The sequence below is a fragment of the Eucalyptus grandis genome, chromosome 2 (genome assembly GCF_016545825.1).
Source record: "Eucalyptus grandis isolate ANBG69807.140 chromosome 2, ASM1654582v1, whole genome shotgun sequence".
NCBI lineage: Eukaryota > Viridiplantae > Streptophyta > Magnoliopsida > Myrtales > Myrtaceae > Eucalyptus > Eucalyptus grandis.
Genome location: NC_052613.1, coordinates 55238050 through 55261237, shown reverse-complemented (window position 1 = coordinate 55261237; position 23188 = coordinate 55238050). Strand labels below are relative to the sequence as shown.

General features: G+C 42.0%; 2 protein-coding genes and 1 pseudogene across 2 annotated transcripts; 1 reads left to right on the top strand and 2 right to left on the bottom strand.

Annotated features, from left to right (window-relative positions):
- The first annotated feature begins 2487 nt into the window (after window positions 1-2487).
- LOC104433886 (E3 ubiquitin-protein ligase At3g02290) lies at window positions 2488-6608 on the top strand. The gene is given in 8 exon segments (XM_039306185.1): window positions 2488-2592; window positions 2726-3022; window positions 3156-3203; window positions 3291-3351; window positions 4473-4773; window positions 4776-4898; window positions 5480-5589; window positions 6321-6608. Coding segments are annotated over 7 exon segments (777 nt in total). The 5' UTR covers window positions 2488-2592; window positions 2726-2912; the 3' UTR covers window positions 6345-6608.
- Window positions 6609-7176: 568 nt separating this feature from the next.
- On the bottom strand, window positions 7177-11782 carry LOC104433883 (annotated as a pseudogene).
- An 8790-nt stretch (window positions 11783-20572) lies between these two features.
- Window positions 20573-22775, bottom strand: LOC104433882 (flavonoid 3',5'-hydroxylase 2). The gene is made up of 3 exons (XM_010046775.3): window positions 21937-22775; window positions 21578-21819; window positions 20573-21470 (listed from the first exon to the last, which is right to left on the bottom strand). The coding sequence occupies exons 1-3, from the start codon at window positions 22598-22600 to the stop codon at window positions 20838-20840; spliced, it is 1539 nt and encodes a 512-aa protein (XP_010045077.2). The 5' UTR covers window positions 22601-22775; the 3' UTR covers window positions 20573-20837.
- Between the last annotated feature and the right edge of the window lie 413 nt (window positions 22776-23188).

The window sequence follows — 23188 nt, the reverse complement described above, 5'->3', positions numbered from 1 at the left end:
CCAGATCTAGCGAGGGCCATCCTTGCTCGACGCCTGGCGAGGGCTGCCCAATGCCGGCGAGGGCGACCCTCGCCGGACGCCGATGAAGGGAAGAAGAAAAAAAAGAAAAACATAGAAAAAGGAAAAAAAATAGAATAAAAAGACAAAAATGTCATTGATGGGGTAAATATGTTACGGTTTGAAAAAAGTTTAGGGTAAATGTGTCATTTTGGGCAAAGTTTAGGTTTTTCGTGGCTTTTTCCCTAAACAAAATCATGATAGAAAGAAAATTCAACTCAACATTATATTGTCTCCCCAAGGGGGAAAACTTCATCTACCATTCTCATTGTGATCCGAAGCACCTTTGAATCTTTGACTGCGGGGTAGCCTGGAATGGATAGGATTAAAATAAGGCAATGACATAAAAAGAAGTGCACGGTTGGTTAGCTAAGATTTATGATGGGAAAAGAAAAAAAAAATCATAAACTTATTAAATTAGTACCATTTCAGTTCTTTTTAACTAGATCAATTTAGTCCTAAAATTTTTCACATAGATACCAATTCAGTTCTTTTAAGTTGGACAAATTTAGTTCTAAAATTTTTCACATTGATACCAATTCAGTTCTTTTAAGTTGGACAAATTTAGTTCTAAAATTTTTTATATTAACTTCTTGCAATGAGAGAATCCATGCTTAGTGTTGCGATCTAAGCTCGGATGCATCACCTAGAGTTTGGCTAATGAACTATTAAGCCTAAATTTAGCTTGGACTCTCCCAAGTCCATATCAACTCGCGACTTAAATTCAAGTTCTTAACATGCAAATGATTTTTTAATTAAAAGTCACTATTAATCTATTTTTGGTGGGTCGATTAGAAACCAAGTAAAATAATATTACTTTACTGACTTGATTACGTTAGTTTTTTTAATGCCCTTTTAGTACATTTTCTCTTTTATTCTAAAAAAATATTTTTCAGGTAGCTTGAATTAATTTTAATTTCTTTCCTAACATATGAGGTGACCATACGGATGCGCAATTAACCAATTTAACACCCAATAAAATGATAAATAAATTGCAAGACCTACCTCGTAGCAACGAAAGCATCTGCAATATTAGTTCAGAATTTACATTTGCGGTCCTAGATATGATTTCTAATTAGCACGTAATCGCTCAGTCTTTTTTAGGATTTTATTATTATTTAATGAAATCTTATCTATGTGTAATGCAATCAAAAATATGTCTCATGTGACGTACAATTAAATAAACCTACTATGTAATCTATATGTCATGCAACATTAATTAAATGACCTAATCTAATGATGGGCACATATTAGATGAAACTATCCTTTTAAATGACCCTAATCATGCAATGACTGCAAGAAATGACCTAATTCCAGGTGACGCACATGATATTTTTTATGTTTTCTTTTCCTTTTTTATAAAATTCGAAATTAAAATTGTCTAATAATCGAACATGCAATTCAAATTAATAAAGAGAAAATCTAACATCCTAAATCAAAATTTTCCGAATTTTTTATTTCAAAAATTCGGAATAAGTAAAATGCCTAATCTAAATATGCAAACTATCCTAAAACATATGATATTCTTGTGAGAATCCGATCCAACTTGAATATATTTATTATTTTTAGGGTTTTCTTTTACGGAAACAAAATCAATTCAAACGAAGGCATTCGTGTCTACTTAATTTTTTAAATTGACAAATCATATCTCAGGTGTGAGATTTGATTGGCAATTTTTTCGTGTGATTGCAAGTTATATTTCGGGCATGAAATCGGACTGTCAATTGTATGCATGTTGTGAGATTAAAGAATAATCCCTAATTTAAAAGGTTTTTCAGGAAACTTTGGATAAGATATATCATTCAAAGAGATATCAACGAATTAAGTAAGGAAATAACCAAATTAAATTTGAATAATAACTTTACCTATTTCGTAATATCATTCCCGAATTTGGACTCGTCATATTGTGGAACCAACGATGGCTCGTGGTGATGTTCGATAATGGCTCACGGTCTACACTATCGGCAACGACGGACACCTTGGCACGGATCGCTGTGGTGATGGCTCTGAGCTCGGTGAAGCTTGGAGACAGCAAGGATGTTGAGGTCAGCTTGCTGCGACGTGTCACGGTGGCAGTACGACGCAGGCAAATGGCATCGTCGATGATTGAATAGCAAGCTTGTTGAAGGAGGAGGAGGAGCTCAATACGGGCAGCTGCGGGCGGCGGGCTTCAACAGGCGTTCAAAGACCCACTGAAGAAGAAGACCTCTCCCACACGAGAAAATATTCAGTGGTTAGCAATCGTCCTACGTGGTGCGCACTTACCACTCGGAGATCGACACGCGTCCTGTGGGACCCGCTGGAAAATGGAGGGGCGGGCTCGGCTTGGCTCGGCTCGCTGAAGAAGAAGAAAAGACAGGTCAAGACTCCCGCCCAAAAGATTTCTCTCCTGCATTGAATTTTCTGCAATTTTCTCTCTCACTTTCCTCCTCCCTCTCGCGACGTCCGCTCTGCTCTCTCTCCCCCTCCGCGAAGTCGTCCGACGCCGACGCCGACGCCGACGCAGCCTTCGCTTCCTCCCCTGAACCCGACTCTGACGCCGACGCAGCCTCCGCTTCCTCCCCTGAACCCGACTCTGACGCCGACGCCCCTCCGCCTCCCTCTCGCGACCTCTAGTCCGCTCTCTCTCTCTCGTCCTCGAAGTCGCGCCTCTCTTCCAGCAAACCCCGACGCCGACGCCCCTCCGCCGGTTGCCTCCGTCGGCGTCGGAGTCCGTCGCCCCCGTCTCCTCCGCCTCCGCCTACACGCCCGACGCCAACGCGTCGAACCACGACGGCGAAAATGGAGGAGAGAGAAACGACGAAGCAGAAGACGGAGACGAAGAAGCAGAAGCGCGCGCGCTCGGGGTTCTGGACATGGGTCGTCGCGTCGGTCGCGTTCCGGCTCGCCCTCGTCTACCTCCCCAGGAACCTCGGCCTGTCCACCCGCCCCGAGGTCGCCAGCTCTCTCACCAGCATTCGCCGCCGTAACGCCGCCGTAACGCCGCCTCTCTTCGCTCCGTCATCGATTCCCGATCCCCGATCCCCCTCCTCCCTTGAAATCTTGGAGGTCCATTTTCTGATACGATTTCTGGTTTTTCTTGTTTGTGCCGCCTGCAGTTGGCGAAGGCTACTGGTTGAAGCAGTCGGTGATGTCTCCCTACGCAGGTTCGGCTCCGTTCGATCTCTGTAGGAAGGAAGCTGCTTGTTTGCCTACTGGTGTGTCGCTGTTTGATGCTTTGATCCCTTCCACAGGTTCCATGTATCACGGTTCTCCTTTGCTGTTGCTTGTTCTCGGACCTCTCGCTGTCAAAAGGTAACTACCGGAGTATAATCGCCGATGCATTTTGAAGGCTAGGTTGATTGTGAGCTTTGCTGGTTATCTGCTAGAACTGAACTAGATTTATCTGGCTGTGGCTTGTGCGAAAAGTTGTTTTCGATTCCAGAAATTGAATTTCTTTTTAGGGGAGACTTGGAAGATGTTCTCCGGAGCAGTTCTGCATATAGGAACTGCATTTGCTTTAATTGCGTGGTTGATAATTTTTTTTACGTGGTATGTTGCACCTCGCACTTACTCTTTTAATGCCTTACCAGTGAGCATTTCTTTGGATGATGAGCTCCACAAAAGTCAGTGATAAAATTGGTTTTCAATTGTTGCTGATTAATCACCCAGATAAAGCCTGTTACTGAGAACTGAAAATATACATGTTCAGTTAAAAATATTCCTGCTTTCATGCCCTTGCTTTTATGTTGCCTTGATAAGTGCACCTCTGCAATTGGAGATTGACCAGGGCAAATTTTTGTTCCCATGGAATTAGCAGTTCATTGTTTTCTGTCACATTAGTCAGATTGGAAAGCATGGTTCAAATGACAACAAGGGGAGAAAAAGTGACATCGAAAAAGAACTTGGATTCTCTGTCATTGCCCGTGGGCATTATATGGCTTTCTAATGTCTACTTAGTCTAATATTCAACATTTACTGTACTGGGAATAAGCATGTAATAACGAGATACTTGAAATGCTCAAGGTATATGGTTAAGAGCACTTTATTGCTGCCTGCTACCAGACACATGGCGAGCGTGAGAGAACAAGAACAAGCATACGACCAGTTGGAGGACAAGATGAGAAGAGAATGTGAGAAACGAGAAAAACAATTAATGGGTCAATGTAACCCTGAAAAAGTTATTTAGTTACTGTAGAGCAATATTGCTCTATGGTCAATCCCGCCTTTTGGTAGACGGTATTCTTTAGATTTATGTTTAGCTAGGTCTACTTATCTGATAGAGTTGTGCATACTTGAGCTTCGAGCCCACGTCTTGTGCTGAGCCTTCATGAGATCATCAATTAGTAATAAAAATAATTACCTTGAAGAGGATATTTTAACTGAGCTCAGCATTTTGATAATCTATTTCGACTCTCTCTTGTCATGATGTGCAGTACAACACAGTGTTATTTCGGAGAGAGATTCATGCCGTCCCTTCTTCCATTCAGGAAGCATCCACAATGACTTCTACAGCGTCACCTGACAATTATTTTTCTGACATGTACCACTCTCCTCCAAGGCCTTTGCCCTATGACGTAGAGCCAAGGCGTTTGTGCATGCAGAGGGATGGACTGGTTCCAAGGCATGAGAAGGGTTCAAGTCATGCCAATGAGGAATCAGAACCTCTTAGGAGTGACAAGGATGGGGAATCGGATAATATTTGCTCAGAAGGCAAATGGACTAACTATGCACATGAAAAGGTTTTAAAGAGCAACCATATAAGACCTCACTTAAACTATCCTTGGCAAAAGCGAATGCTGATATTGGGCATATTTATACGACATCAGAAGAGGAAGATGTTTGTCCGACGTGTCTTGAAGGTAAAAGTTTTTGTATTAGAAGATTGGTTGCTTGTTGTTTTCTTATTGAGCTGACAATTATTAGCGGGCTAAACTAATTCTGAATAACGTGAAGTGCTGAATAAGTTTTAGAAAAGGGATGAGACATAATCTTAGGCTAGTTCAACTTGTTCACTTTCATGCGTAGATGTAGTTGAGTTTTCAGCTTGTAAACTATTTAGAGATCCAATCTACTGGTGAACTTGATTTTTTTTCTGAAAGAAATTACCTTACCATTGTATGCTTTTGTGCTTTCCTTTTTTTCCTGGGAATATGCTGGCACAGATGCAGATTCTTTAGAGAAAATTTTGAAGAGAACTTTCATCTGAAAAAAAGAATAAAAATTGACAATAAGCTTATGTGGAAACTAGGGAAGTACTTCCATGAACTTGGAATTTGGGTCTGATTATTGCCTCAGACAGTGGCAGCAGAAGTATTGTGTGCAAGTTGGCTTGTTCAGTATTGGTTTATAGTTTTGTAACATGTCACTGCAATGTTGTGATTAATTAAATTGTTGATGTTCTTGATGAATTCTATCAATTTTTACTGCTTACTAAATGCAGAATATACGCCTGAGAATCCAAGAATAATGACAAAATGCTCTCACCATTTCCATCTTGGTTGCATATATGAGTGGAAGGAGAGAAGTGACATCTGCCCTGTATGTGGCAAGGTAATTCTTTTCCTAGATCCCAACAGCAAACATGCATACATACATGCATACACATGTGATTACTGTGCTCCAATGATTGCTTCACCGTGGCACAGACCACGATTCTTAGTTGTTGTCTGACCTCACAGAGTGACCTTTCTCAGGGAAACTCTTTTTTTGGGGTAGGAATTGGGATTGTTTCTCCCTCTGCTTTATGCACGTTGGGTTGCAATCATTTTAAGGACACGTTAAGAGCTTTTTACAAAAGATGATATGCTATTTGGTTTTCAACTGGGATCGGTAACTTTTGAATGGTTATAACCTCCATACTAATCCCTGTACAAGTCCTACTGACACCCAGGATAAGCTGTTATGCTTGCAGCTTATTGCTTTATAATTGGAGGCTTTCCTTTTCTTGGGGATTTTGCCAGGCTGGGTAGTTGTCATAAAAAAGAAAGATCATCGAACAATTACCTAAAACAATGGCAGAAAATAGTAGTACATTTCTAGCCTCATGAGCTTCTATGGGTTGAGCATGCTGCCAACATTTCGGCAGCCTCTCACCGACTGATAGTTGTGGCTTCCTATGATTTTGCGGCTTCACAAGTTATGGGATTGCTATATGTCTTCTATATTGATTTAGAGGTGGTGCCATTTTGTGTGGGCAGTTGAGAAAAATCAAGATGTTCTGGTATTTCAACTGTTTTCTTCTCCTAGTTGTGTGCTTAATTGGACCTTTTTCTGTTTGACAGGTGATGGTGTTCGATGAGACTTGATCTTAGGTGAATGCTCATGTTGACGATACTGTCAACACTGGGAAGAGAAAAAAGAATCCTGTTAATATACTTGATGAAATGTAAAGAAGTCTCTGTGCATATTCCAATTTCTCAGACTCTCTCTCCAAAGACCCATTATACATTCCTTCTAAATTATCTTTTACTTTGTTTAGACTTGGTTATGCTGCTTGAAACTGCAATTGTAAATACGAGCAATATCTCAAGTGCATATTGGTAAATGTAATTGTCTGGTCGTTGCCTTTCCATTTTTGGGTTTGGTTTAGTTATAGAAACTACATATGAAAGAAAGTGCATGAGTGGCCAACCAAACGACACGCTGTCTTGCTTTCGCGTTAAGGTGCTGTCAGGTTCTCTTCTCTGAGTTTGCTGATGCTCGGGCTTTGCCCTTGGTAGAGCGACGTGTAAGACTCTGCGACTTGTTACATCGGTGCTTGCTGGGCTTCTGGGGTTAGATTTACAATGAAATGCTTAATGTCGGTCCCAGTGCATGACTTCGCTTCTGTAGTTAAGTCAAAAGTTTAGCGAACGGCAGCTTGATTTACCTATGGATTCTCAAGCAAAATGCCGTAGTTTTTCAGACTCCGGCCAAGTGAAGCTGGCAACACTTTCTGTTCACTCAGAAAAAGAGAGTACGAGAGCAAAAGATCGGATGTTCATTTCTTTGCCAGGCTTTGGGTAATTGAAACGAGGAAATCAATCGTCAGGTATGTGAGAAAAGCGAATTCGCATAACCATAAAGCACATCACAAGTGGACGTTTATCTGTTGAAACAAGGTGTTGGCAGGCAATGGCAAAAACAGAGCCAGCAAAATCTCCAAGAACCGTAAGAATTTATTCACTCATTTTTCCTATATGGTATTTATAGTAAAACAGATAACACAACCTGCTTTTTTATTTATTTATAAGTAAACGCACAAGGATGACATTTTCATTTCATCTACTTTCCACTAGCGATAATCTCAAAGGTTCGCAGGAACACCTCGGGGGGCTGGCCACCACTCAATCTGTGCTTCCCATTTATCTGTTGAAAATAATGATCTCAGAAAAGGTATCTCTATGTCATCCAAAAAATTAAGGCAAAATATGAGAGAGAGACAGAGACAGAGAGCCAGGGGGGCGGGGGGGGGAGAGAGAGAACATCATTTACCACGAAATGCGGAACCCCAGAAATGTTCGATGAGTACTGTTCGAGCTCCTCATTTACCTTGATGGAGCAAAAGAAAATTATGAAAAGGTTCGTGAGATTCTTAGAATCAGCGGCAAACATCTGGAAGCTGCCAAAACTAAAGAGATTAACTGCAGTAGATTTCAACAGGATCATTGAAAAATTCATGGAAAAAGGAGATAACACTTTCCTGAGTCAGCTTAGAGAAATGAAATCTTTTAACTCCGAAAAGCTCCTTCTAGATATTCTACATAATTAGTCACGCATTCTCTCCTGATCTCTAGGTTCGAATGTGAAGCAATGTGTGTGTGTGTGTGTGTGAGAGAGAGAGAGAGAGAGAGAGAGAGAGAACCTCTTGCAGTCCATTATTTGGATTATCCAGAAACTCGGCTGCCCCGTCTACTCCAGCCTTGGCAGCAGCTTCCACAAGGAATTCTCTGAATCCACGTTATACAAAGTGTTAAGTTCGAGTGTGCACTAAAAATTAAAATGAAGACGAGCGAGCTTCATCAAAAGAATGTTGGAAAAAGCTTCATTTCTAGCTTCGTGTTAAGTATAGCTTAACCAAATTTCCCTGGGGATAGAGTAAAGTCTGGCAAAATGGTCTCTTTATGATTCAAATGAAAAATTAAGGACATACGATGAAATTGGTCAGCCCTTTTTTTTTTTTTTTTGACATTTTCTCAGAATATGAGGATCTAACGCTAAAAATTAGAGAAGAATGGCCCCTCTCTCCCAGCTTAGTAACCTTTATTTAGGATAACCAGCACACCCAACAATGATTTCCTGTGTCTTACTCTCACATTCAAACACTATTAAGAACAACCGTAATGGTTCGGAGAGATCTTACGTTTATCTTCCAGACAAATTGGGCAGTAGAATCAGCTAAACCAAACTTTTTCTATCTTGGGAAGAGGCTTAAACTATTCAGACCTAGGTTAAGCCAAAGGTCATGATGCATGTTTGACAATATGGCTGTAGAGGATATTAGATTCACAAAGACTATTCCCAATGGAATAAAGCCAATTCTTAAGAAAAAATTACAGGGGAAGAAGATGCATCTTAAGAGATGATGCAGTGATAAGGGATTTTCCAAAGCTCAGCAATCCACTTCGATGCATGTGTGGACACATACAACCACATGTAGCTCAATGCATGTACAGGAAGTGAATCTACCTGTCACCAATATATCTTCCCTGGGTGAAGTAGCCAATAAATAGCTCCTCCACAAGTTTTTGTTGCTTCTCGAGCCTTCATGTCCCAGCATAGTATATAAGCCTGTGGCTATCCACAGTATTTCCCTGCTCATATATTATATATGTTACCAATCTTCTCAGCACAACCTCTTGCTTTGGGAATTTAAACATCCAATGTACACATGATATCATAAGCATCTTACGTGAGACCAGACATGTTGTATTCCAATCCAATACCTCTAAAAATCTGCAAAACGTGCAGGATATAAAATCAATAGTTGCATAAGTAAACAAATTTATGGTGTTCAAAAGGAGAAAGGGAAAACCTCGCGGATACAAGCTTCCATGCTCTCTGATCGAGATCCAAACTTTTTCAGGTAATACTCTTTCTTGTTGACACCTTCTTTTGGGGCAGATGGATTCAGAAAAAAAGGATGCCATTTGATCTGCAAGCCTGATGAGACATCAGTGAGAATGGAAATACACCATGGTGAAAAGGCACACATGTGCATGAATGAGAGAGAGAGAGAGAGAGAGAGAGAGAGCTTCAAAATCAAACTGATCCTTTGCAGTGGCTATAGCCTTGTCTAAATTCTTTTTGCCTACACAGCACCACGGGCAAACAGTATCCGAACTAATGTCAATTCAAATGAGCTTCTTCCCAGCATTGTTATCAGCTGACTCGGCCATAATCTTCACTGATCGGCAGATATTCTGGATAACATAGATGAGTCAGATTCCTATCTGTCCAGGATAGCATCAGTACTAGACTCTTTATTGTGAGACAACGGCTTCAAAGTTATCAAGCAGATGAAAACACGATAATTCCTAGGCATGGAGTTTACATCTAATCAGTAATCGGGGTACCACTCAATTTCTCTCCAGTCACAAAGAAGTTGTTTCTACTCCTGCTCGTATATTGGCAGTGGTTCCAGCTAAATATTCTAGCCATCGCAAGTAGGCATTTGAAGGACAGAGGAAAAATATTGAGTTCCTTAGTTAATCCGCCAATTATACCATGAACTAGAACTACCAAGACTGGGCTACAAAATTGATTTACTAAGTAATGCGGCGGAGACTTCTTTAGGCATTTGAAGACGACTCGCCAGCTTGAACGTCAGGTCAGTCACAGTTTTCCGACATCACTCAGCTAACTAATTTCGCAAACTATCGTAGTATCCCTGGCATCGCTGTTTTCCTGATGCATGGGGCTACATCTATCTTAGAAATCAGTTACCCCACTGAGAAAAATGAACGATGATTATCTAACCTGCAAAAAACACTACTTTGGTACACATTATCCGCCCAATCAGTGTGGACTCGAAATGGGGTAGAAGAAAAAAAAGGGTCGGCCAAAGGAGAATCCACATTTCAGAGGCGGACTCCCTTTTCCCAGCAGAAATCAACCCAATAGTTGACTTCCCAAAATGTTCGACTCAGAGAATCAAAGATAGGACCAGAAGCATTGTAATCTGTACTTAGGTTAGATCCTTCCAGGTATTTGACAACACTGAATTACTCATGCTTTGAACAAGAGACGAGTACAATAAAGATCACCACACATCACATTGCATGAAAATAGTAAATCGCAAACTACCTACGAGACACGAGAGAAGTAGATACCTGCATAGTAGAAGATGCTCTGGTTGCCCTTCAATTCTGCATAGCGAGAAAGCTACAGAACATAATTAACTTCACAACACGCAAGAAACTAAGGGTGTGTTTGTTTGCGTTTCTGTTTAAAAATTGTTCCAGGGAATAGAAATAGAAAAAAGTGTTTGTTCTCGGAACAATTCTCAACAAAAACGCGTTTGGTAAACTTGTTCGGGAACAAAAAATAAATAGAAACATGTTTGGTAAATTTGGATAATTTTTTTATTTTTTTTATTTTTTCTATTTTTTTCTTTTTTCCTTTTTTTCTTTTTTTTTTTTCATTTTTTTTTTTTTCTTCTTTTGGCGGCGACCGCCGGCCAAGGGTCGGCCTCGCCGGATCTAGGCGAGATCGAGGCTCGCCGGCGGCGCGAGGTTGGCCTCGCCTTGATCCGGGGCGAGGCCGAGCTCGCCTGTGCCGGCGTGAGGTTGGGCGCGCTTGATCCTCGAGGCCGGCTCACCTGGGCGGCGGGCGAGGCGCGGCCTCGCCGGCCGGCCGGGCGAGCGAGCCTCGGCCTCGCCGGATCCGGGGCGAGATCGAGTTCGCCGGGCCGGCGCGAGGTCGGCCTCGCCATGGTTGGGCGAGCTCGAGCTCGCCAGATCCGGCGAGGCCGCCTCGCCCGGGCGGCGAGCCTCGGCCTCGCCGAGCCACCGCCGAGGTCGGCGTCTCTTGGCGGTGGCTCGGCGAGGCCGAGGCTCGCGGGCGAGGTCGGCCTCGCCGGGGGCGAGCCTCGGCCTCGCCGGGACGGCGAGCCTCGGCCTCGCCGGCCCTCATCGGCCGGTCGCCGGCCATGGCCGAGGCCGGCGACCGCCAAAAGAAAAAAGAACAAGAAAATAAGAGAAAAATAAAAATAAAAAAAAGGTGTTTCTCAAAGGTGTTTGAAAAAACAAGAAACACAAAATATTTTCTTGTTTCTTTTTTTTGTAAGAACAAAAAAAGAAACGTAAACGCTTTTTATTCTTTTTTGTTCCCAGGAACAAAAAAACAGAAAAAGTGTTTAAAAACAGAAAAAAGAAACATAAACAAACGGGCCCTAAGACTCCCTAAAAGAAATTCAATTTCTGGAATCGAAAACAACTTTTCGCACAAGCCACAGCCTCCGCTTAGATAGCGCCAGATAAATCTAGTTCAGTTCTAGCAGATAACCAGCAAAGCTCACAATCAACCTAGCCTTCAAAATGCATCGGCGATTATACTCCGGTAGTTACCTTTTGACAGCGAGAGGTCCGAGAACAAGCAACAGCAAAGGAGAACCGTGATACATGGAACCTGTGGAAGGGATCAAAGCATCAAACAGCGACACACCAGTAGGCAAACAAGCAGCTTCCTTCCTACAGAGATCGAACGGAGCCGAACCTGCGTAGGGAGACATCACCGACTGCTTCAACCAGTAGCCTTCGCCAAGCTGCAGGCGGCACAAACAAGAAAAACCAGAAATCGTATCAGAAAATGGACCTCCAAGATTTCAAGGGAGGAGGGGGATCGGGGATCGGGAATCGATCGACGGAGCGAAGAGAGGCGGCGTTACGGCGGCGAATGCTGGTGAGAGAGCTGGCGACCTCGGGGCGGGTGGACAGGCCGAGGTTCCTGGGGAGGTAGACGAGGGCGAGCCGGAACGCGACCGACGCGACGACCCATGTCCAGAACCCCGAGCGCGCGCTTCGCTTCTTCATCTCCGTCTTCTGCTTCGTCGTTTCTCTCTCCTCCATTTTCGCCGTCGTGGTTCGACGCGTTGGCGTCGGGCGTGTAGGCGGAGGCGGAGGAGACGGGGCGACGGACTCGACGCCGACGGAGGCAACCGGCGGAGGGGCGTCGGCGTCGGGGTTTGCTGGAAGAGAGGCGCGACTTCGAGGATGAGAGAGAGAGAGCGGACTAGAGGTCGCGAGAGGGAGGCGGAGGGGCGTCGGCGTCAGAGTCGGGTTCACGGGAGGAAGCGGAGGCTGCGTCGGCGTCGAGTCGGGTTCGGGGAGGAAGCGAAGGCTGCGTCGGCGTCGGCGTCGGCGTCGGACGACTTCGCGGAGGGGGAGAGAGAGAGAGCAGAGCGGACGTCGCGAGAGGGAGGAGGAGAGAAAGTGAGAGAGAGAGAAAATTGCAGAAAATTCAATGCAGGAGAGAGAAATCTTTTGGGCGGGAGTCTTGACCTGTCTTTTCTTCTTCTTCAGCGAGCCGAGCCAAGCCGAGCCCGCCCCTCCATTTTCCAGCGGGTCCCACAGGACGCGTGTCGATCTCCGAGTGGTAAGTGCGCACCACGTAGGACGATTGCTAACCACTGAATATTTTCTCACTCTCACACACACACACACGTCTTATCCTTTCTGCAAAGGGGTAAGAGAAGAATGAAAAAGCTACCTAGTTGACATGTTGATCGAGAGACAAGAAAATCTAACCTGCCCTTTTGTTGTCTGTCTTCTTGTCCTTTTATAGTGCCCCTCTTGCACCACGGAACTAGTAAGAAAAGATCGTCCCTTCTCTCTTTCCTATTTTGTTTCTAAACGCAATAAAGGTGGGGACCAAAATACCACAAAATAATGTCGACTTCCTGTTCCGTTCACGTTCACCGATAATCGAGGGCACAACGCTCAATTCTTTCTTCACGGATTGGTCAGAGAACAGGTAATTTCTTGCCCTGGTACTGACCAAATATACGATAAGGATATTAAATATGTTTCCGCCCGTGATATTACTCTTATTATTTCGAAATCTTCTAATCTGTTGCAAAATCTACCGCATGAATATATAAAAGGTTTTTCGAATATTAGAAGAATAATATGAATCATTTCCGAAAATATCAAATTGCCATTTTTCATAAGTCAATTTTCGATCTTCAGAGAATATCGGAGTTGGACCAATCCCTCTCTCCATGGACTTAGTCAAACTCACTAAATTAAACCTCAGAACCATCACTTCAAATACATCCGTCGTTATTCCAATGCAAATGCAATAAAAAAAAAATGCTTCTAAAATTACATGCTATACTATTTAATTTTAATATTTTTTGTATGGGTTAAAAATTAATCCCCAATTTTCTACGCAATGAATGAATGATCCGATCACCAAAAACCAAGTTAGCTGCAGCAACTATGCAGCAAATATCCCATACTAGGCGAACCTCTTGTTCAGGCCTTTCAGGAACTGTCTTTCAACTATGAATTATCTAGAAATTTAGTTCAGAATATAGAGACATGCAATGATGTCAGGATAGTAACATTTCTAACTAGTCGGGTTGCATTACTTAGAAGATCCACGGACTGGAGAAAAAGAAGTGTTTAGAGAGACATGGAGATAATTTTTACAAGCCCACACTTTACTTCAAAAACTCTACCCAAAACATTACACCCTCCTTACCTTTTATAGGCACAAAGAGGTTTACATAAAACAAAGATCACACTCATGGGTCTTGAAAAACACATAGGCTTCGGGAATCCCGGTCAAGAATTATTAAAGATGATATGAATAGTGATTATGAACAGTGATTTTTCAAGCTCACTGCTACAATGACCCGTGCTACAATAAATTTGCTACAGGCCTATCTTCCATCTCGAGAATTGTAGTCATAGTCTGAATCATCAGAGTTATGCCGTGCTATTTGCTCTTCCATGTGTTGTTGCTCAAGATCTTCAAGTCCAATGTCAAGAGCAAGAGGACTATAAGTGCTGTGGATGAATTTTCTTTGCGATATTAGGGCATTCCACATATCTAGACCACTTGAGGAGGATTCTTCATGAGCTCCGGAGGATCTTGGAACACTGTGTTGGTTTATTCTTTCAGGTATGTTTGGCTAGGGCTAATTCGATGTTTGAGCATGATGGGAAATTGTGTCGGGGTCTATTCCAAAGGATGAGGACAAGGGTCATTGATCATAGGGCTCTTGAGAGAGAAGCCCTAATTGGACATAGGATTCTTGAAATGATCGTGCAAGATCGTCCATATCTGTCATTTCTTGCTCTTGCGACGAATGTATTATTACCTAATTCTATGCTCGATTGAATTCCTCTAATGCTTTTCTGGTTGCAAATGTAAGTTTGTAGTGATCCCATGGGACAGGTGTTAAAATAATTCCATACTTCTTTAGGAATGGTTTGATTCTCTTGGCATAAGACTCTCTGGAGTTCTTTGTAACGGTATTCAACAAATCCGTCGCAACTAGGAAATGACTTGTAAATACGAGCTTCCTAGAGATGTGGTTGAGGTTTGTAGATTGTAGTTCTTACTCCTTTTGAAGCATTGGTGAAGGTGTCATTGTTGTGTACAATCAAGAAATAACTTGTAATTATGAGCTTCTCGGATATGTGGTTGAGGTTTGTAGGTTGTGGGTCCTACTCCTTCTGAGGCATTGGTGTGGGTCCATTATTGTGTACAAAGATGCCATTGTTGCATACAAATCTATTTACTTTTGTACAAAAATAAGAAAAGAAAAGTCTTATCGCCATTTACTTTCGTTATTGCACATCACTCGTCCACCACCTGTGGGACATTGAAAGCGCGTCGTCGGTTGCTAGTCGTCGACCAATGAACACTGGTCATGAGACACCAGTCGTCAATCGCCCGCCACCCACCGTTGGACGTCTGTTACCCGTGCCCGGACGTACAACTGCCCATCGTTGGTAGCCAGACTCTGGCCAGCTGCTCATTGCCAGACACTGACCTCCAACCGTCGATCATCTGTCGCCACCCTTGTAGAAATAGAAATTTTATTTTGTTGTCAAACAAATTTCTATTGCATAAACAAAAATTTTGAATCATGACCAAATGCATTTCTTTGCTTAGAAACTCATCCGGGGAATAGAAATTGATTTTTGTTCTATAAATTTTGTCATGTGCCTCCTAAAATTGCGAAAGTATGATGGAAAGTTGTAATCCCACTCCCGAGGACATGAGCCGTCCAATGGGCTTGTTGCATGTGCTCGAAAACAACCATTGAACAATCGTATGAAATAATACTCAAAAACATCGCAAACAGAACAGGATCCATAGTTATGGCCAATTTTTTTTTTTTTTTTTTTTTTTGGTGACTTAGGAAACCCCGAAAGCCGACAGCTGGCGGGAAGAAGGGGGGCGACGCAAGTCGCCACCACACTCACGCCAGCGGTTAAGTCACCCTGGACGCACTGGGGATTCGAACCCCTCCCCTTCACGAGGGGGAGAGGGCCCAAAGCCAGTAACGCCACCCAGGTGGGTGGTGTTATGGCCAAATTAAGCTAGCCATCAGCGGGGGAATTGCTACATTGTAACTAGCCATTACTCTCCTACTACCAGGATAACATCAGCGGGGGAATTGCTACACTAGCCATTACTCTCCTACTACCAGGATAACAAATCAATCAAACGTGAAGTAGATTGCTCCAAAGAAACCATTGAACAACCAGTTGCAATAAACTCAGATTGTGAATGAAAGGGGCTATTTTCAGACCGGAGTGATCACTTGAACGGAATAGCTATATCTCAACTGCATAGGTTGGACCTCAATAGCTCTATCTCATATACTCAAGCTAGACCTCAACACCACATGGTAGATATATCATAGAGGCAAACTTGTACAACCTAAAACAATATAAACTTCAAAATAGCCAAGGTTTCCTCTATGTTTGCTCTTTAAAAATGCACATGTTCCAAGAAAAGAAAAGAAAATGCTCCCGCTACCCCCCACTTCACGTAAACCAGGAAAAACTTAAAGAAACAACATTCTTAGAAGTAAGACCATGAAGCCGATGGCGCTGGACAACCTTAAAGTACTTGCATTATTTAGTAAACATAAAATCCCAGCTGCACCACCATGTGTAATTCATCAGATAAAACAAGCCTCAATATTTGAACTGACTTTCTTTCCAAAACCAAAAACTAATCCAGACTGCACAGCCTCTTCAATCCAACGCCAATCTTAATGTGTTTAGAAGATTTGCACGATCTTAATATGTGCAAAATAAAATGCATCCGCTTGCATTTCAAAATAGTGAAACAGACAAGCAAATTTAATATCCAGTAAGAACCAGATTCATGTCTCATTTTCAGTAAAATTGGAATATTTTTTGTGGCCAATTTCTTCGCATCGTAGGGTAGCAACCATGACCTTAACACGGACAGCATGATACGTACATTAGCATTCACATTATCAACAGTATACATAGTGGCCTTTCAATTAATAAATTATCGCCTTGTGCGCAGGCAAGTCTATTTTGGTTCCGGCAGATGCGCACTACCATTAGCAAGGAGGAAATTTAGCCAATCGTCTTCCTCGTGACCCCATTTCTCCATTTTGAATGCTGGCGATCGCATATTCAGGACATCATGTGCCCCCCGAATCCGTCTGCCGTGGTCGTGATTCCAGCGATGTCCGACAAGAGGGCAGCTCGAATTCAGCGAGCTTGTGCTGACTCCTTGGGGGCCGTCTTTCGTTGTCGCAGCGCTTCGAGTGGAATTATATATAATTCGATAGGCTAGTACCGTGGCTTGCTCCCAATTCATTTGAGCTCGACCCCATTATGTTTATAAGTCGACGAGGTCGGGGGTTCACGGCGTGTGAGCCATCCAGGCTATCGGGCTTACACGTGTCGGGAATTTGGGTAGGATGTTTGTCCTTTATTTATTTAGTATCGTTGCTTGCCGCGTACGAGATGTCCATTTCGTTTTTATTGAAGCAGATATGATCCGGGTATGAGCGGCTCAAGACCCTTCGTTACCTTCAGGATTTCTTGGGTATCGTAAATTACGTTTTTTTTTTTTTCCGCATATGAACACGCCAGAGAAAAATATATAGTTTCCTAAGAATCTATTCAAAAAGGATTTGCTTTGGATAATATCTGATTGATAGAAATATATATTATAATTGTGTCAGGTGCACCTTGTCCTATCATTAAGCTGTAACCCAATTCTTTCGTTTGGCAAATTTTAAATTTTAAGCATATTTATGTGAGACGATGCCGACTCTTCGATGGAAAATTCATACATAGACCTGGTGTCAATGCAAGGTGGGTATCCACAATCTTGATGCTTACCTTTGTCTTCTTTCAATCGATCCATGCTCTAGTTTTCTTTACTATTTTGAATGTGTAACAATGTAACGACTTGTTTAATCAACTTGGTCATATATTTGGCCCTTTTTGGTACTTGCTAGTTGCTATGTCAATTTTGTAAATGAACTTTTATAATTTTATGTAATTCATTTCCAAGATATATCTTGACATAATAGTTTACAAGATATTATCATTATTATTATTATTATTATTATTATTATTATATTATTATAAGATGGGACACGGTAACGTAAGGAAATAAAATAATAGACGTGAGGAAGGTGGGAGAAGCCGCCCCAACTTCAAACAAGCAAAAGTGGGCCCAGACGGCATCGCTTCTGTCGTATCACGATTTGACTTGATCGCTCGAGTAGGTTTCCTTGATGGATACACTGATATTTTGGTCATATTCAAGTTTTTCTTCCGATCTTTTATATAACAAAAAATTACATAAATAATTAATAAACTTTGATTTAATAAATAATTTGATATTTAAATTTCAGTCTAATGTGCAATGTGACCCTTAAATCTTTAATTTATTCAATATGATCTATAAAATTTTAGTGTATATTCAATTTAATCCTTAAACTATATGAAATTGTTCAATATTATTATTGAACTTGAAAAAAAAAAAATGAAAGGATGGTATTTGATATTTTCATATAATTTGATAAATGATTGAATGAATATCAAAAGTTCAAGAACCATATTTAATGGATTAAAAGTTCAATGACAATATTGCATACTAAGCTACAATAATCATATTGAACAAATTAAAATTTCATTGCCAAAATTACTTTCACGACTAGATAGGGTATCTAGTCAGTGACTTTGCATGTTGGACCTACGTGATGCGCCAACTTGGATGTGGTTAACTTGTAGTGCATCGAATTTGTTTAGTGTGTTGCATGAAAATTTCTAATCATGGAAGTAAATTTGCGTAATTACTTTTGACAGTGTCAATTCAAGATAGTTTTACACTTGAATTTTCCTTTTGTTTTGCTTTAAGTGTGGATATATCGAACGGTTCAAATTTTTAAAACCATGCATGCGGGTGTTACCTTTATTGTGAAGGGCACTTTAAATAGCTAAGGAACTCTTTTTTGTGGAAAAGGATTAGGTTAATCTCTTATTTTGATGGATAGGTCGGTAATAACAGTTCATTTTCTCCAAACAATTTTTCTAAATTTGTTCTTCTTTACTCTCTTTTTTTCTATCTCTTCTTCCTCCACTAGTTGTTGAGCCTTGGCAATGGCTAGTGATTGGCCACAAGCAAGGGCCAACCTCTATTGAGGTTCACTAGACCCCGCTAGATATGGCGAGGTCGATTCTTAGCAAAAAAATTTAGAAAAATGGTGATTGGCAAAGGAAGAAGAAAAAAATAAAAGAGGAAAGAAAATAAAAGGATTATAATTTATAACAAAAAAACAAAAAAGTTATCCACATTAGCATTTGCCATGCCACGTAAGAGGCTTGGCATCCACATGAATGATTATCGACCAAAATTGACCGAAAAAACTACATTGGCAAGTCATCCAATGATTTTTAACTAAATTAACAAAATTAAAAGATTTAAGACTAAATTAACACGCATATAATAAACTCATGGTTTTTTTTTTTTATAATTATTCCTCTCATTAATTGGTTGATGTATTCTTTTTAGTTGAAGTCAATCTATAGACAGACATGTTAAAGTGAATTATAAACCCATTTATTAACTCATATATAATAGACGAAGTTATTATATGGGTCGTTTATATTGAGTAAATGGATTATAAATGGATTTAAATATAATATAGATGTTAAGTGGTTGAATTATAATTGGGTTTACAACTTTTTAAGACTTAACCACCTTGATTATCTCATATCTCTCTCTCTCTCTCTCTCTCTCTCTCTCTCCGTGCTCTTATTTCAATTTGGATATAAATTTTCCCACATTAGGTTTAATATGAAAATATTTTAGTAATATATGTTGGGTTGGGTATTGATTTAGTTGAGTATGGTTAAAAAGATTTATTTTATGAATAAATTAATCATAAATAAATTCAAATAAGATCATTTATAACCTAACTAAAATTCGACTCAACCCACGTTTGATGCATCTCGTAATAGGAAGCAAAACCTGGCCTTCACACATAAGGTAAAGCAAGTAATTGAGTACCCAACCATGGGCAGCATAGTTGGTTGAGTTCTCTCCTCCAGCAAAAGAAGTCAATGGTTCAAAATCTTGCATTGTTAGCAATTAAAACGGAAGCCCTGGCGGTGGGTTACTAGGCCAGTTTCTCCTGAGATATGGTGTTGTTGAGCCTCCACCGTGAAGGCCCATGAGATCCCAAATCGGCATAAGCTGACAAGGGTAGGCTTCGGCGGATCCTCGGTCACCAAAAAAAAAAAAAAAAAAAAGCAAGTAATTGGGTGGTGTCGGTTTCTTCTTTCTTGTAAGTTACAAGCTTGAGGCAAGTAATTTCGGAAGAAGCATTAGCAAAGTGATTTGACATCGCACGATTTCTCCGGGGTCCCACAACTTTCAACTAAAACCATTTTGTCATTTTGTGTAAAGAGCCAAAAAAAACTAATTAAATATATGTCATGGGTTACAGAAGCCCTGTTTGTTAACATTCTTTTTTCCTGTTTATGAACAAATTTTTTTTTTTTTTTCAGGAAACAAAAAAATAATAGAAATACGTTTGTTTGCATTTTTGTTCCAAATTTATTTTTTTATTCTTAGGAACACATTTGGAATAGAAACGAGAAATAAGAAAAACACGTTTCTTGTTTTTGGAACAATTTTTAAGAACAAATTTTCTCTCCTCTCTTTTTCTTCTCTTTTTTCTCTTCTTTTCTTTTTATTTTTCTTTGGCCGGTCGCCAGCCAAAAGAAGAAAAAATAAAAAATAAAAAAGAAAGAAAAATTAGAAAAATATTAAAAATTAAAAGAAACAAAAAAAAAGAACACAAATTTACCAAACGTGTTTCTGTTCATTTTTATTAGAACAAGTTTACCAAACGTCTTCTTCTGTTAAAAAATTATTCCCCGGAGCAGAAATAGTTTTTTCTATTTCTGTTATCCGAAACAATTTTTAAACAGAAACGTTACCAAACGCGCCCATAGTAAATAACTGCAACTATCACTTTTAGCATTGCTAGAGGTCTTTCATTATAACAACATCTGCGCACATATATGTATGTATATAACTTATTATCAAAGTTATATATAATCAAAGCAAAGCACACACGTATATTATATAACACTAAGTTCATATTATTACAATCACACAAAGACACTGGGTTATTCGAAAACACAGAAAACAGAATACACCGAAAGAGGAGGGAGTTACGTCGCATTCGCCATAGGCCCCATCTGGGGAACCACCCATCACTAGTCTAATAAAACTCCGAGTGTCATGATAATGTCGGATTCTCATAGTGGAAAAGCTTTTTGGGGAAAGCTTTAAGGTGCGTACGCGCTAACGGAGAGCCGTGGGGTGACGACGGCCGAGAGGGGCACGGCCTTTTGCAACGCCAGGCCGAACGCCTCGTCCATGTTCAGCTCCTCCACGCCGTCCGGCAGCTTCCAGTCGAACGAGTGGACCAAAGTCCCCAGTATGTACTCGACCAGCACGATCCCCATCCTCGTCCCGGCGCAGATCCTCCGCCCTGCCCCGAACGGGATCAGCTCAAAGTCGTTCCCGCGCGGGTCGATCCTCGCGTTCCTCCCACTCAAGAACCGCTCTGGGGTGAAGTCCAGAGGATTCTCCCACACGTCCGGGTCCCGCCCGATCGCCCATATGTTCACGCTCAGCCTCGTGTTCTTGGGGATGTAGTAGCCGTTCACTTGGCACGCCTCGGTCGAGACCCTCGGTAGGTTTAGCGGTGTCGATGGATGTTTTCGGAAGCTCTCCTTGCATATGGCCTGCAAGTACGGGAGCTTCGGGAGGTCAGATTCCTCAAGGCGTCGGTGCCGCCCGATGACTCGGTCCATCTCTTCGTGGGCTCGCTTGAGGATGCTGGGGTTCTTCAGCATCTCGGCCAGCGACCACTCGATTATGCTCGATGAAGTATCAGTGCCCGCAGTGAACAAATTCTAGAAAAAGAGATAACGAGATCAGTACTTATCAACGTCACAAGTTGATGAAGAAGCCAAGAATTGACATGATAGATTTTGTTCAATTCACTTAGACATGTATTTACCAAGAGAAGAGCCTTAATGTTGATCAAACTAAGCTTCTCGTCCCCGGAGTTATCTCGGTTAGCCATGACAACATCGAGAAAATCCGGGTTTCCTTTACGCTCGTGAGCAGTTGCCGAGTGTTGCTCGATCATCTTCGTCAACAGCCCGTCGAATTTCTTGTGCAAGCGCTTCATTCCACCTTCGATCCCTTGTAAGTCCATCCATGCAATTGACGGGATGAAGTCGCCGATGTTAAAGAACCCTACATCAAGTAAGGGAATTAGAGTAACTTTCGTGAGCCTGCCTTATGTTCGAGCAATTAACAACTCGCGTGATAGCTAAGCGTATTCGTGTTTTTGTTTCAAATGTCTTTCTATACCTGCGCTTGTCATCAGCTCTACCACCATGTCCTTGAATTCGTTAGACTCGGAGCCCTTCGTCACGAACACCCTTCGGCTCAAAATGACTTGCCCTATCATGTTCGCCATGGCATAGGTCAACATCTCTGGCACCACCACCGGCTCGCCTCGCTTGCTGCACTCGCACATGGCTTGAAGCATGTACCCTAGCTCGGACGTTCGGACGCGAGCCCAGTCCTCGAGGGCCTTCCCTCCGAGCATGTGCAAATTGCTCAGCTTCCTAAGTAACTTCCACCTCAGGCCATAGTCAGCGAAGACCATGTCCTGCGCGTCATAGGCCAAGTGGGTCGCGCCCGCATTCGGGGGCCTATTGGAGAAGTTGATGTCTAGGGTTTTCAAGAAAGCCCGGGCGGCGTCAGGGGTCGACGCCACGACCATGCCGCACGTGCCCATTTTCAGGTGCATCACCGGCCCGTACTTCTTGGCCATTTTGGCCAGCGCTACATGGGGCATGTTCCCCAAGAGAGGGATGGCGCCGATGACCGGCCACCCTTTCGGGCCAGGCGGGAGCTTAAAGGAGTTCAAGCGAAGCAGGAGAGAGCTGACAAAGAATCGGGTAATGACGAAGAGGAGAGCCGCGGAGGCGATCTCTCGGAGCAGGACTTTGTCGGCGAGAATCGCCATCTATGCGCTGCAAGTGCTGGGATACGATCCAATATTTAGTGAAGAGCGCGGGCACTTCTTAGTGTGTTGTATGCTGCCTGTTATATAGACCGATGAAAACGCATGTACGATCTGGGTAGCTCGAATGCAACGGGGCACGAGATTTCCCACCAAACCACTGTCTCAATTTTGCAGAGAATGTTTTGAAGGGCAGCAGTGCTTTCTTTTCTCCTTGAGCTCCTCGAGATCTACCATTCTCCGTGAAGAATTATGGGATCATCGATGCATAAAAGATATGGTCCCCGTCACGTGATATGACGTAGACAAATAGAACTTTTTACGGAGCAGAGTGTAGATAGTGTATGATGCCAGCACTTGGCAACGTTATGATAACCTACTCCCCCACTCGAAATGAGAGGAGGGAGAGAGACGCTGTAAGTGTCATCCATCGTCCTCCCCGGATACGAATGCATTCGTCCGTGAATGATTTCATTTTCAAAAGTATTGGGTGGTGTTGGCCCTCCCTTCACTAAAAAAATTAATTTAAGAGGAGAGATTTTCCCTCACACTTAAAAGCTAATCATATGTCTCTTCCACAATCTCATCTTA

Coding starts and splice junctions, on each gene's coding strand:
- LOC104433882 (XM_010046775.3), bottom strand. CDS start 22,600: ATGGCGATTCTCGCCGACAAAGTCCTGCTCCGAGAGATCGCCTCCGCG. Junction 21,820..21,936: donor AGAGCTGATGACAAGCGCAG/GTATAGAAAGAC, acceptor TACTTGATGTAG/GGTTCTTTAACATCGGCGAC. Junction 21,471..21,577: donor ACATTAAGGCTCTTCTCTTG/GTAAATACATGT, acceptor CTCTTTTTCTAG/AATTTGTTCACTGCGGGCAC.